The sequence below is a fragment of the Argopecten irradians genome, chromosome 12, assembly GCF_041381155.1.
Source record: "Argopecten irradians isolate NY chromosome 12, Ai_NY, whole genome shotgun sequence".
NCBI lineage: Eukaryota > Metazoa > Mollusca > Bivalvia > Pectinida > Pectinidae > Argopecten > Argopecten irradians.
In genome coordinates, this window is record NC_091145.1 from 6,820,855 (window position 1) to 6,837,462 (window position 16,608).

At 32.8% G+C, this 16,608-nt stretch overlaps 1 protein-coding gene across 4 annotated transcripts in view; it reads right to left on the minus strand.

Moving 5' to 3' along the window:
• Positions 1 to 7,727: 7,727 nt before the first annotated feature.
• The window catches only part of LOC138304743 (inosine-5'-monophosphate dehydrogenase 1b-like), a 35,744-nt gene continuing 26,863 nt past the window's right edge, over positions 7,728 to 16,608 (minus strand). For 2 of the 4 annotated variants that reach the window (XR_011205633.1, XM_069244993.1), the window contains 3 exons: positions 16,420 to 16,503; positions 15,268 to 15,291; positions 7,728 to 12,242 (listed from right to left, as the gene is read on the minus strand). Coding sequence is in view for 2 of the 4 variants with exons in the window: in XM_069244993.1 (XP_069101094.1) it covers positions 15,270 to 15,291; positions 16,420 to 16,503 (106 nt within the window). In the remaining 2 variants the exon portion in view is untranslated. The remainder of the gene's footprint in view (positions 12,243 to 15,267; positions 15,292 to 16,419; positions 16,504 to 16,608) is intronic. The other 2 variants (XR_011205632.1, XM_069244992.1) reach the window with 1 other exon arrangement.

Genomic DNA, 16,608 nt, shown 5'->3' on the forward strand with positions numbered 1-16,608 from the left:
TTAATATCATCGCCGTACAAATCTTTGTTACTATGACTGATATATGAGACCTAAGGTGGCGAAAAAATGAACCAAATGTTTTTTGTACAATAATGCTGATGTAGAAAATCCTCTATGACCTTCAGGGACTGACATAGTAACACACAGACAACTCATTACAAATATACACGCTGCATTAGGTTTATTTATACCAGTGTTATCTTAAACGACCAACGTATCTTTCTATAATTACCTTTACATGTCAAATGCTCATTTAAATAATTATACTCTGAGACATCTTTAGATATACATGTTCGCTTCATATTTCAATGACACTTGATATACTAGCTAGACCTCAGCAAAACAGTATACACTTGAAGATCATAAAGAGTAATTTTTCAGGAGATCATATTATTCCGTCGTTCTTGACTCTTATGTTTAAACCACATAATATACACCAGTTGTATTTGTGATGTAAATAGAAGTTGATCGTGACACATTTTATAATGCGTTTTTCAGCATATTGTTTCGTTTCACTTATAATTCTATTGGACAAACCATAAGATGACAGCGTCCTTTACATTACAGACACACATTTGAGAATATGCATGATAATACAACACATGTTTAATACACAAGCTACATATAAGTTTTTTTTTTGCATTCTTAATAAGCGGTCAAGTCATATCTTAAAAGCAAACAGACATTTTTTATAGACAAAACTAATTTAATAATTTGTAAAATCTCTCCACATCACCACTGTAAACGACTTAATTTCGAGAGGTAGAAGTTGTTGCGTAATTTTGCGAATGAGTTTGAACGCAAATTTTAATATTCACACATAATTGTAAAATGTTTATATAGATATTCGGATGCCAGAAAGAGCACATGACAGCGAATTTATGTATTCGCGCGAATAAGCTGAAAATATCGATGTTGCGAAATATTGTTCACGCGACCATGAAGTGATTTACGGTAATGCATAAGTAGTATAAACTATTAGTTTCTAACATTCATCGCATCTCGTAAACGAAACATTTGGTTCACTTGCCATTTGTAAGTCATTAAATGTTCATAATGAAAATTCTATGATACCTAATTTTTAATTCCTTATACAAATAAAGGAATATTTAGAGATGGGTTCCCGCATAAGTTTCACTCTCTAAATCACTTATCAGAATAGGAATACTAATAATTCTTCCCCAATTTTTCCCTAGGGCTTCAAGTTATAAACTTTGTGTTAATACAAACATAACTAAGTTAATACGAAGTATAAGTAATTAATATATTATTGTGCTATAGATGCCGTGAAAAATTGTATAGGCGAAACTAAAGTGATTTACGGTACATTATATTTAAGTAGTACATGTAACAATCACTTTGTAACATTTACCACATCTCGTATACGAACTATTTGTTGCACTTGCCATGTGTTCATCGCTAAATTCTAGAATACCTATTCTCTTTATTACATATACAAATAAAGGAATGAGTAATATTTTCATCGTCGGTAAAATCGGGAAAGGCATCTGCTTGCTTCGGTCACCTTTTAGTTAGTAATTTGCTTATAATCATTTGACAATAACAAAACCTAAAAAATATCATAAAGGAGACTTAATTTTCACGGACATTGTGGTTCAAACGAGTAGTGTCATTGTAAGCAATATGACTTAACAGTTGTGTCAACAAATACTTATAGAGGTTCATATATTTTGAAATATAGAAATATAGAGCATGCAATAATGACTTACCTTTTTCAAGACCTTCCAGTTCCTTAATTGGTGATATTTGCTTCGATGGTTTTCTACTTCCTGTGAAGACGAAAGGAGCTCTAGATCCCCATTCCATTTCTGATTTTGATGTATCAGAGCATTTGTCAGTGGCCTTTTCCGAGTGACGTAAAGTTTCGTCTGAATTTTCTATCTGTTCACTTATAACCGTTCCAGTTTCCCTTTTTGGTTCACTAAAACGTTTCCGTTCTTCCTGTTCACGAAATTTCTTTTTTGTGTAAAATTCCGGGTCACGAAAATGTTTTTTCTTTTTCCCGTCCCTTTCCATTCAGACTTTCTATTGTTTTAGCATCTAACTTAGAAATCCCTTGGCGCTTTCCGGATTTACAATTACTTTTTCCTGGAGTTGGCTTAAATTCCCAGAAAACTTTATCTATGTTTCCCTCCGTTGTATGTTTCTTTTTTTCACTCTCATTTAAAGTTCCATCAGTGACGAAGGAGTGCTCTGTCTCCGGTATTGTTGATAGGTATGATGATCGTCGTGGTTTTGGGAAGGCGGGCAGGTGAAGTATATTTTGATCGATAGGTTGATCTGTCATCACAGCTTCTGATGGCATCGTGTTGAGACAACCCGCCCTGTCAGCTGGTGTCCCCGTCAACACAAATAAGGGATCCTCTTCCCTCATTGTCACCCTTTCATGCTGGTACTGTCTGTCCTCTTGTCCTTCTCTATAACAATTCGCCAACAGTTTTTGTTGTTGTTCTTCATGCCAATAATTGGTCTTTGACGCCGATAACAAGTTTTCATTCTCATTATCGAGTGTTGTTTGGTCTTTGTTAGCTGGAATTGCCCAATTTCTCATGACATTACTGTACGGGTCTGCATCTCCGTTTTCGCTTGATTGACGAGAATAATTCATGTACCACATATATTCAACCAAATGCTTAGCGGAAGGCTTAACTTTCCCTTCCAGCCATTCTTTAGAACCCGGCAATACTACAGTATCTTGGTTTGGCCCTGTTTCTCTATCTCTAGTGCTATATTCCCCTTGGATTTGGGCAGTTGTACATGATATGTTCTGTCTAGAGCCGCATTGGTGAATGCCCAGTGCATCCTCGGGCTGTATCGATGATTGATAATTACGACCTATGATGTTGGGTTGAAATTGTTTTGCTCCAAATGCACCTGTATGTGTTTTCTGTATACTATATACACCATCAACCGTTTTGTCACACTCGTTAATGATATGCTTGTTGACGTTTGACCTTCCGTACTTATCATTATTCGGAACGTCTCTTTGTTTATTTTTCAGAATCAATCGACCATATTGTTCCATCATGGCAATCAGAGAAATCGTCTTTTTGACGAAAATTCTTACGGGGAAAAATTCCTTCCACAATACTCGGAACACCTCTAAATCGAATACCTTTAGGTGGCAACCTATCGGAAAACATATCTGTATGGCCTATTTTCTTATGAAAATCCCTTCTATTTAAAGCACTCTCCTGGCTGTTGGAAGTATATCCGTGCATTTCAGATGAAGGTACAATATCATTTCGGTCTGTTATATATAACATTACGTCGTTTACTTTTCCCAATCTTTCCATGGAATCTATTTTTCTCCATAACACATGGCGATGGACATAGTCTATCATCTGGAAGGTCTTCAGATCTCAACTCAATAGAAAGCTTTTCTGGAACAAAGTTTGCAGAGTTGACGATTTCGTCTGTGGATTCTGGAGTGAGACTTTTATGAGTACTCTTTGTGACACTGGATTTGTCGTTATAACACTCCGGACGGTGAAAAGAGCTTGTACCATCAGTAGTAACTGTGCTGAATGTTACGCGATGAGCCGTGGTAATATCAGGGTCAGATATTATACTCGGTTCAGATTTATTTAGGACAACTTCAATGTCACCTTCAGTGGTCGGATTATCATGACGTTCTATACCCGCACAGCCACAATACACTCCCGCCATTCGACTAGCAGACGAGCAGAAACATTGGAAAAAATTGACATCATCGTCGTCATTATCACCATCATCGTCGCTGTAATCATCGTTCTCGTCATCATTTTCCTCGTAATGTTCATCACTATCATCATCGTTTATGTAAGCTGTATCACTTGTGTAATAATAGACATCGTTAATTACATCATATTTTGATTCGTCACTGTTATTGTCGCTTTTCATACTTCTAGGCGGAGATGCATCATCGTTCATGAATGAATTGCAGTAAATCATTGTTTGTAGTCTATATTTCGCTTTGGTCCATTCAATTTCCTTTGAATTTATTTATAAAAGCCATTAACGTTAAGAAATATTAATGTCCTTTTCCAATGAAATGTACAAATTAACTGGTCTATTACACATTCAATTACGTCCGTTCTATAATCATATTTCATGGTGATATTGTCCCCGGTTGAAAGGCTGATTTGATTGCAGCACATCACTATTGAATTCAGAGGTATATGTCAATGAATGATGTCGTTAAAAGATGGGACATGTAGCTCTCCTCGTATATCCAAGCTCCCATCTCTCTTCATCACAGTGCCTGCTAACAATAAAACCTGATAAAAACATACAATTACATGTACGTTAACCCGACAACGTGTAGAGTTGACAAGGTAGTGTAGACGCCCCGATGGGGGAGGCGACACTAATTGGAAGCGATAGAACTTTGTTGTGTGGGCATATTAGAGCCTAATTGGCTTTTTATCAAACAACGGAATGTTCCAGGTATGTGGTCAGGTCGCCACGGCATGCCTATATATTCAAAACTGTCGAATTGTTGCTAATTAGCACTAGATACGCGATAGGAATATTAACACCAAATAAATAAAGGGTTTTCAACGAGTATATTATTCGGTAGTACAATTCAAGACATGAAGGTAATGAAATACATGCATGCACACCTATTTAAGCTTTGTATGCCTTCAATTTTTATACTCATGAATCAAGAACAGTTTTTAATATAATATTCACCACCATATATTATCAACATTTTGAGAATTTCAATACTTAGAATATATATGTTTTAAGTTAAATAAGGCCTCAAACGGAATGTCTATATGGCAACGAAAATTGCTACACACAGTCAAACCGAAAAAACCAAGTTGTGGTCTACCATTTCATTTCACATTAATGCAATGTTATTAGTAATAACAAAACGACTTCTGCAGATACATTTTCATCTAAACGTACATAAGGCATAAAAACAATAACTTTTACAGTGCATACATTGTTGTAATTACTGTTTATAAGCCATCATCCATGTTTGTCAGTGCCTTTGGATGATTTACACAGCTTCATTCATCAAAACAAATTTGTTTTCAATAGGTAAATGAAGAAAAAAATACCTTGCTAGGTTTTTTTGTCCAGCTATGGCACGTACAATTTTATAAACCGATATAATATATAATCATCTAAAGCAATTTGTAGAATTGTAGACGAATACCAAGAAATTATCGCGCGTCATATAAAAGAACCAGTTTTATCGACCCTAATTGATGTTAATACTAAATGTTATTGATCGAGAGTAACCTTTTCAAAATGTCACAATGTTACAGGATAATACACATATGGGAGAAGAATCACTAGATAAGATCATGAGTCCCGTAAATGATTTAAATTGTGTGTAAACCCATAACACTGTCTTGGGTTTTCCCCATCAGTTATTATATCATTGATCTTCACGAGTTAAGAACTTTACATACTGCATAACCAGAAATATTCGTGTGCAGTTTTTGTTGTTTGGAGCTTTGATATAATTTCGCTGATATTCGTGGTAATCCGATGGAGCAATAGTGGCAATAATATAAAAACAAACTTTGTCGTTTGAACAGTTTCCTGGTGGTTTTGGTTCAAATGCAACAGTAAGGTTGCCAATTTCCAAGAAACATTGATTACTACAAGTTTTGAGAAGCATTTTCCTCTCATACATGACAACTTTATCAATATATCTTACAATATGATCAATTTCTCATAATATGCATTTTAAAACCCAACAGAAATATCATAAAATGGCGCCCAAAATAATTGATACTCAAAATGGTCAATCAAATGTCAAGTGGGAATTTTGTGAGATAATTTGGAACAGAATTAGGGTATTTGCCATTCGGAATGGGGGTATATATTCGACCCCAGATATATAGCTAGGAGAAACACTGTTTAATAATTGTTACATGAATTGGCCCTTGTTTCAGTAGATCTAGGCACACATACAGATACTATTGTTGATTTTGTAATTATAAACGCTTTTGTAGGCTTCTTTCACCATGGTTTGTTAGTTTGTCTGACCAAGAAATGCCCATGAGAACACAATTGCATTATAAACTGTGAATAATATCTTCGAGGTAGTTCGATTCGAGAGTATATCAAAATATCAACCTTTTATGAAAATCAGTCGTCATTGAATGAATAGATGAAACAGTCCCAGTTGTAAATTTGCCAACCAAAATAATCCCAAAAGTGTTGTGAATGACCAGTAAATGACCTCTTATACAAGCAATGTTAATTAGTAGCTGTTTGATTCAATAAAAATAACATCACGGAAAGTTATTAGCCAATAGTTCGTGGGTCCATGTTTCGTAATACACTTTTTTCCTTCAAAACCCCAGAATCATTGCCTTCTTATATTTTCTTTATTCTTTTTTTTAACATACAGAAATCACAGACGCATGAAAAACACTGCTACTTTTGGTCCAGCACACGCCCGTCTTTTTCTGGTAGTGTTTTAAATACATGTGAAGATGTTAGTCAGTCTATAAATCCACAAAATTATAGATAATCAATGTCGAATTATTTACAGTCCACAGCCGTAAAACCGTTCTTTTTCCTTCGTTATTTTCCCCAATCTGATGATATTTAATGTTTACAATTCAAAATTACCCAATTTCAAATATTCCTCTCGTAAAAAAAAATCTTCCTACATATATAATTGTCACTTGTATAGCACTACCTATAATTCGCAACTTTCGTGAGGCTTTGTTTGGTATATTGGTTCACATTTAATTCAAACTTAATTGTTTCTCAAGTGCCGAATACGGGTCCATGTTTCAATTTAAAGACAAGTTCAAATACATGAAAGCTTCAGTCTGCAACCTTATTTAGATAAAATTATTTAAAAGGTTAAAATTAATTAAGTTGTTAAGAAAGCATCCACGAACACATTGACCCCCATCGATGCCAGTTTATCCTCGTTAGAGTGTACAAATAGAGAATGTAGAAATCGATACGTCATCAACTTACGTGTATGACGCATCGACCATGTACGGCTTGGTCATGTGACTACTATTACTGATACTTTTCGCCAAGATGATGCTTATAATTACATGCTCGTTCTGTCATGATATACACGTGTACCAGAAAGCTAATCCCGAAATATTAACAAAATGTTTAAAATATTAGTAATAAACAATGTTGCTTTCTAGGGTTTAATTCCCTATACTTTTGTGATTTCCAGAAACAGTGTAAATTTATTATATTCACCTTATATACATTAAAGTAACGAACTACCTAATAACGTATCAGCGAGATATCATGCAAGTTCCTGATGAACACAGCAGACACACTCACTGAATTTTCAAGTGGTAATAGCTTCATTTGTTTGGAACCAATCTTCACGAAACTTTTGAGCAAGATTATTATTTACTACATATTTCTTTAGATGCTCACTTTTTTTCGTAGTTCTTATTGCCCAACTAAATGGTTAAGATGTCCCGAATTTTTGCAACAGGCCCTGCACCTCTGGGTCTACAGTTGGAGTCTCATGTGGGACATTTGCCAGATACTGGCGCAGGTCGTTGTTTTTTTCTCCGAATAATCAGGATTTTCTCTACCTCCTAAAATTGGCAGTTCCTTAAATGACCCTGGCTGATAATAGGAAACCAAACAACTCAAAATACGATGTATTCTGTAACATTTTGATGCACCTATGGACGCGTTCTAGCAAGACATTTTGTGAAGTTTCGGATAATTAACAAAGTCAATAACGAAATAAAAGACAAAACAACAGCAACAATAGTAGTAATTTATTGATGAACAAAATGAGCATTATTGACAGGATCTAATTATACCCAACAATTAACATTCATTAACATAGAACAGAGTTTATATTTCATTTCAACGTATCTATTTATACAATATCCTGATGTTCACATAGGTACATACATGTATACTCAAAATAAATTCAGTCTTTTTTAGGATGACAAAAAATACTTATGACAAAGAGAACAATAAGATAAAAAAAATCAATACAACATCTTTAATGCTTTTTAACATTTTTACAACACTGTGTTGCTATAGGGATGCCAGGAAAACTTAACATATAATATGTGCAAAATATACGTAATGTGTAATGATAACATATAGCTTCTACTCCGCTCAGTCTAAACCCGGTCGACAACATTATTACGTCATTGTACACTCAACATGGTGGTATGTATGGAGACCCAAAACAAATCAGGTAACTACTTTTTTAAAACAAATGTGCTACGTTGAAGCGTTCATTTATATCTAATAATGAATAGTATAGTTTCAATGCTCACTCCTGTTATAAAGAGCTACTGTGAACCACTTTATTTTTGCAATTAAATGTCGCCAGCGATCAGAAATCGCCGAAGTCAAATACCTCGAAAATGTTTCAAATTCAGCTAGAGCAGAATAGTACGACTACATTGCGAAAATAAATCGTCATACTTGTAAAGACCATATTAGGAATGAAAATCGGGAAATAAAATCACCACTAAAATAAACTGGTTTACAGTATTTCAAAGGCCGAGACGATAAGCACTAATATAGAGTAAGCACTTATGAACAACAAAGGCAGCATCAATAAACTTTCGATTTGACACGAGAAGACAGCCATGCTTTACAAACCATGGTTAGTTCAGAAATGAATCGCACTCCCCTTTCGACAATCTGGTATTACTAAAAGCATCTTGTTTTATCTTTTCATTCCCGGAGAGACATTGGTATTTTTCTAGTGCGTTCTAGTACTTAAGCAATGTACAATGAAATTCTAGCAATATTATATTTCTATTATAAAGAAATAATAGACAGTGTTAGCCAGTGAACTCCCTTAATTCATAGTAATATATTGATTAATAAAGGCGACTACTGATCAGCTAGGCGATAGCTATCCAGATATCTAAAGTAGTAAGATAAGCGTTTCATCGTTACATCACGGTCACAAAATCAGGTGTAAATGTTTTCGTTTAAAAATTGTGAAGATAAACAGAGTGCAATAAGGCAACACCAGCTTCCTGTCATAAGGCAAAATAAACGAGGAAAATAAGGATGAAGGCAAAAAAAGGTAAAATAAACAAGTAATAAGTATCGGTATAAATATGAAGTAAGGTCAAACAGTCACACAAAAGAAAATTAATCATAAATCATAAAATTGCGATGTTCCAAGACATTATTGCAGCTTCTTAAAATTTGTTTCGTTATGAATTCATGATACTTTAAAATAATGCTTCATTACTGTCTTCTTTTACTTATAAAGATGACTTATTTAACAAAGTAGATATTTTACAGGCATGTTGAATTATGATACAAGACTACATATGTAATATAGAGCAGATATACATGTACAGTGTAGCTTAATTTCAATTTTTGCTTTTAGCAAGAAAACTTGAATTGTTACAAGCAATCAATATCTCGGTTTGTGTAACACAATACTGGTAGTTCTTTCTTTGTTGTGAGAAAGTCAAAAAATCGTTTTACTTTCAAAGCAAAAAATTGGAATGCATTTTTCTTAATTAAGTACATCTCCGATATAACTGAAGAAAGTGTTACATGCATTATATGCAGTAATAAGAATAAAATGAAACAAATTTATTTTTTTGCTGTTTTATAAACTTAATAATGAACGTTTGACCCTTCTAATGTTAGACTAGCATTTGCCTAAAACCATTCAATACGTGTGTGGACACATGCTCATGAATGAAGTTGAAAATCACACAACATTTGTATAGTATAGTATAACATATAAATTTGATACAATTTAAATGTTTATGATTATTAATAATTGTTTGATATATAGAAAACCAGATTGCACAACCGCTGTTGTAGTTACTTCACATGGTCCCTACGAGAGCATTAATGTATACCGTAATGATTAAATCACGTAATTTCATTACATCATTTATTCTAATGTGTAAAAGTTCGAAAACATATTGCTTTGGCCCTAATATCGTTGGTCCTCCCTCTATGTTAATAAACAGAGCTAGAAATTAAAGGTACGTAACTGACTTTGAAATGTGTCAGTTTTTACTTTTAAACGAAGCACATTCCTATTCCAATATCATAGTTTCTAACCAAGATAGTATTTCTAGAAGTTCAATTGATGTAGATCATACAAAATGTATTAACAAGTATTTCTGGAAGTTCAATTTTATGTAGAATTCCAGTACTTCCGTTTTCATCGACTTCACATTTAATCGTACGAATAAGTAAAGTCTCAGTAGTATTCACTTAATTTATGAATATGCTAAAATTTACTTACCGTCCAAAGAACTACATTTTGTAGTAATACATTGTATCTCAAGACAGAATACATAATTCAGATCTTTTCCAAAATGTCCCTTTTGAGATCTAGCTCTGCATAAATTAGAGTGAACAGTCCCCATGTTTATATCACTTAATGATTTATATGTTTAATCAACTATAAAATGGTAAACCAATTTTCTTTCGTAGCTACTAAATTTCGCGATTTCCGTCTTAAATCAATTTCACGGAGATTAAATTAAATTCACAGATATAAATTTAACACTAAAATTAAATACAGTTATCAATTGTAGTAGATTATATTTGCGAATATAAACGAAAGCAAAGGCTTAATTTTGATCACGAAATTCGCAAAAGAAAGTTGGTTTGCTCAATGCCGTACAGTGTATTTCGATATCATTTTGAATTTGAGAATGTACATTAATCAACAATGATCTCTGAATTATTAAACATCTTATTAAATGTTGAACTGATGTGTAATTTGATGCAATCATGAGAAGTAAACAGTGATGTTGGCAAAATCATGGAAATAGCACTTGGTACTGAGATTCAGTATATAAAGCTTCATAAGCAATAAATAGAGTTAAGCTGTAAAGAATATGAAATCAATATTAAACAACACTTTGTCAAAGGCAATCTATACAGTAAATCACTTCATTTTCGCGAGAGACAAACTTTCGCGTTATTTCGAAAGAGCTTGAACGTGAATTCAAATGTTTCTTAAATATCTGAATAAAAGTATATATGAATGAATTATTCGTGTATAAGTTTGCCGGAGTAAAAGTCGCAACGTTCTTTTCCTGAAAATTGGGAGTGCGACTTATACACCGGTGCGAGTTATACGTGGACGAAAACCATAATATACTATTGTATAGATACTGACATTTCACCATTGCCAAAAAGAACTCCATGATCGCGAATTTATGTTTTCGCAGATATGCCGCAGATAGCAAAGACGCGAAATATTATGTGCGCGAAAATTAAGTGGATTACAGCAAAATGTCCCTTTTCTTTACTTATAATCAATAAATTGGTTTCTCATTTCAGCCCTCTATATTTTGGGAATTGAAAGAATTGAAAGAAGGAACATATAAATGTTGGAAATTTTCTTTATATAATTCATTTGTTTAATTCATAGCTTATATAATTATATCCTTAGAAACGCTGAGTTTGTTAAATACTCTATGAAATATGTGTGACTATTAGACTTTGTTTAATACACTACAAAATCTGTGTGATTCTTAGAAATAAATATAATGGAGAAATCCTTGTCGAAATAATACATATATAGTACTAATAATAATTATAGTGAAAGTGTTTAACGAAGTTATTGAACACCTTGGTCTTTAAATCTGAATGTATAAATCAGTGAAAAGGCATGAATTGCTAAATACTTCAGATCAATGATAGGGCATTAAATTATCCACCTAACTTGTCAAAACTTCACTTGAATTATAATGAAGACCCGACTGGTCATTTCACCTCGGACCAATGAAAAGTCCTAATGCATGCTATGTGTTTGATATCTGTCAAGGATTTCTCATAATATATGCACTTATCATGTAAAACAAATGTAAAGTTTTGCTATGAATCTCTGTAAAAATAGATTCAAAATAGATACATGTCTGACAATGTATTGCGCCTTAATGTCATGTAAAATATTTTGACTTAAATTAGGGCACATGCTTATTAATGAAGGATAGTTGCTGAACTGCAACTGCTGAAGTCAAGCTTCCGATATAGATGTTAGCTTATTGCCAGGTTATTATAATGCAGTATTAACCTTCAAATCCTAAATAGCACCCAGTATACCTTCTACTGTACAGACAACCACACAACAAAGAGACGAACTTTCGCTGCAATATTTACGGTTCTGTATAATTCTTACAGAAACAATTGGTAGCTCCCAGTTACCTCCCCTTCTTGTGTTTGCGGAAATCTTCCCAACAGATTGGAATGTTGTCATCTTTCTAACTTCCACTGCTTGGGATTGCTACTCCTAGTACAACCTCTTTTCGAAGCTGTAAAATAAAATAATTTGTCAGAAACTAAGGTGACTTAAAGCCTCAACCATTAGGCCAAACTTGTGCTTTTGTTCTGTTGTGCGTCCATGTGCTTGTGGTTTTAAGTCCCGTGAGAGAGAAACAAACACAAACAACTGAGATATAAAAGATTATGGAAAAAGAGAAATATGGTTCTTCCTGAGGTTTAATTTACCAATATAACCTGGTTCTTCCTGAGGTTCAATTTACCAATATAACCAACTGTAATGAAAATATGTTTGAAGAACAATGTACATAACTAGATAAATTTGAACGTCTTAAATATTTAGTTCTGTAAGGATGTTTTTTTTTTTTAATTTTCAAATAGGTTTCATAATTCAACAGGACACAAAACAGAAGAAAACACAAATATGGCCTCAGATGTACATTGTAAGTATTATATCTTAATTACTCTTTCCTCATCTGGGCTATACGAGATATGTTTCACAACACTATACATATGGGCCCTCCTCAAAGTGTCATATAAAACTTCAATTCACAAACGTAAGTAAATTATTTCTTTCATACTTATATTCATACGAAATTTGCAAATAAAACTTTCTAAATATTCTGAAAGATAAACTTAAACAATAGGAATCCGTGTGTTCCTTTGAAATGAATATGTGATGCAAGGGGACGGGGCTAGATGGAAAAGACTTTGGTTACACTACGTAAACCCCCCACACCTCCTTTGATGGAAAGGTCATAATAAGACATGAAAATTTGAAAAAAAAAATCCATAGCTATTTAATAAAATAATACCAATACTGCTTTAGAAAATCGATATATTGTATAATGCTTATATATGAAGCATATTTTTTTTAAATTTTGGTATATTGTTAAGTGTGCACATAATTTGAACATTCAATCTATGTTTTCATTTTCTTTGTTCCTCGTAATATTTAAAACTTGCATTGGTAATTTGAAGTAGAGTATACACATATTTTTTTTAAAATAGAAATATGCAATAATCAATTCAGAAATAAATTCTATCTTCAGCTATAAAACACATGGCAATGAAAAGATTTTTTCAGTGTGAAATAATCTATCAACCATTGCATACTAAAAAACTAAAATGCAAGCAACACATGAACTAAAAGTTTCTTGGATATATACCCTACAAATTCGTATTTTAATACAGCTAAGCAAATAGGATTTTGTTTTTGAAAGATGGGTTTGCAGACAGACTAGCGAGAGCAATGGAAAATCTAAGCTTTAACCTTCACTAATTTATGAGAAGTATGTATTAGTGTCATGGTTCATCAAACAGGGAAGATAAATCTTACAGGGGAGATAACCATTTAAAGGGAGATAATTAATATCCATTCAGCAATTCCATGCAGTCTTGTGCAGGTAGACTTATGTCAGGGGTAAAACTTAACATACATATATCACAATGGTAAAACAGCATTAATAATTCTGAATAAATAGTTATCAAAGGGAAGTGAAATACGACAGCATTCAAAACAAATCAGGTGCCCAAAAAGTAGCGTAACATATCTCAAAAGTCACATTTTATTAAATGAAACTCTTAACATATCACAGAAACGTATATGAAAAAAACGAGGCAAAAATTTTGAAAATCCTCAAGACTTTTCTGAAATTGGTTTATTTATTTTCATTATTTTCATTTTTTCTCCTGCAAAATCATTCTATAAAATCTATTTTCAAATATAGTTTTTTATCAATTCACTCACCACTTCAATAAATAAACAAACAAATGCATAAATAAGAAGATAAATACAAGATTTGAGAAATCCTTTTGTTTCAAAAACGAAAACTTAATTGCCACAAAAAAATAGCACATAGATTTTTTCAATGACCCGAGTAAAACCAAATATGACATGAATATTTAAAATGTACATGTCCTACAGGCAGAGGAGGTTTAGAATGAAACTTTTTTATCACGATAAATTAGTAAAGATACCAAGATAGAAGATATATACATTTTCAAAAGATTGTTAAAATCTGATGATCTGAAAAAGGTAAAACTACCCATACCAGATGTATTTCAGGAAATGATGACATTAAATTAAACCTAATTACATATCTTGGTTTGTTTAATTTTGAAATATTATATGAAAGCAAGATTTATTGGAAATGAGAATTCTACAGAATAACATACATGTGTAAATTCATTATAAACATTTATGATAACAAATTCTGAGCTATTCAAGAAATAATGATGCCTTCCTTGTACTTGTAAAAACTTATTTAAGAATCTAATATGAAATTTAATGTAAGTCTATTTTGAATAAAAACAGTATTCTATCAAATAATAATTACTTCCAAAAACGAAAAAATGTCTGATCACATTAGTATAGATATATACCCAATAATTTATCAAAACATTATGTACTATCCAAACCTGTACTCAGGTTTGAAGACTAAAGGATAATCTAGAAACATTTTTAAAAACTTGTCATTTTTCTCTGATGAAAGATCAGATTTTTTTTTTGTCAAAAATTTGTTACAAAAAGTTAATATGAAAAGAGTTAAGCATATTTGCTATCCATATCTTATCTAAAACTGATCAAAATAATTCATTTGACCTAACTTGGTACAATGTTTTTAATTCTTTATCTAAACATGCTACATTCCCCAATATCAAGTATCTAGGCGTATTCGGTAAAAAATAAGTCATTTTAAAAAGCATTTAGCAATTTGACCTCTATGAGGCTGCATCATCAAATAGAAGAAAAGCAAAAATGCACAAATAAATAAATAAATAAATAAAGGGAGGTATCGGGAGTGTTGTGTTGGGAATGGTCGGCATCATTTCCATTTTCTAGAAGAACCCTTAATTGTAATATAATATGTACATTATAATATTTAGCGTGATTGTTATATATGACGTATGAAGGAGACAATGGTTATTTACCAGGCGGACTTGAAATGCTGTCAAACGTTGAGATGATAAAATGTGATTGTTAAAAAGTCAATTACATGTCACACAAAAAAAGTACCTGGCAGGTCTGATCCAAAATGGAACACACTACCTTACCTTTAATACAGACGGACATCGTAACTACAACCAACAACATATCCTGTCATCATCTCTACCTACATTTACTATAGAATCTCTAATCCTACCAACAGTAGAGATGTGATAGTGGCTAGTGTCCGACATCCAAGGGATATCACTGTCACCTGAAGCTAGTGATATTTGATATTCAGGAGGCTACACTAGGCACTGTCACCCTCTAATTCACTTTTCATTCAGGTAATTATAAATTTTATTATACTACAAGTCAAAAAACAACTTAGGGGTGACACTAGGCACTGTCACCCTCTAATTCACTTTTTATTCAAGTACTAATAAATTTTATTATACCACAAGTCAAAAAACAACTTAGGGGTGACACTAGGCACTGTCACCTTCTAATTCACTTTTCATTCAGGCACTTATAAATTTTATTATACTACAAGTCATAAAACAACTTAGGGGTGACACTAGGCACTGTCACCTTCTAATTCACTTTTTATTTAGGTAGTTGTAAATTTTATTATATCACAAGTCATAAAATAAAACTAAGGGGTGACACTAGGCACTGTCACCCTCTAATTCACTTTTTATTTAGGTAGTTGTAAATTCTATTATACCACAAGTCAAATAAAATAAATGTTGTTTTCAAGGACTTCTCTTTTTACTTTTTAGAACAAAAGTTAACACCGAGTGTTGAAGCCACACATTTGGCAACAAAATAATAAATCAGCATGAATATGGAACAGTATACAGTTGTTGACTAGGGTTGAGGGCAACATCTGATTGTTGGACATGAAAACAAACTGTAGCCCGAGGCCGAAGGCCGAGGTCGACAGCTGTGTGAAGGTCCAACAAATCATCTGTTGCCCGAAAACCCAGTCAACAACTGTTTTATTATACCCCATTGTGACATCACTATGGTCAAACAGCACATTTTAACAGTAAAACATTTTTTGGACCACTTGACAGAACAGTTCATTTATTGTCATTTTTGTCAATAGAGTTTACATAGAAACTGTTTTATAGGGGCGTAACAATGATATTATAGTTATTTGAAAAATCAATATTACAGTAATAATTTGACCTACGATAAAAAAGAAAGAAATAAAGAATGGCAAAATAAAATGCATAATCCTAAAATAAATGCGACAGAAACATTGGTCTATTTACCTGTGAAGGTTGTGTACACCTCCCTCAATTTGTGCTGAAGTGGTTCTCCGTTCAAACTTTAGCTCGCCCGAATACATCATTGACCTGAAAAGTAGAACATTAGTATAAGTAAAATGGTTAATGTAAACTAAATCTGTCAAGTAAAGAAACAATACTACTTGAATACTTCGCTAAATTTTCTTTGAGTTT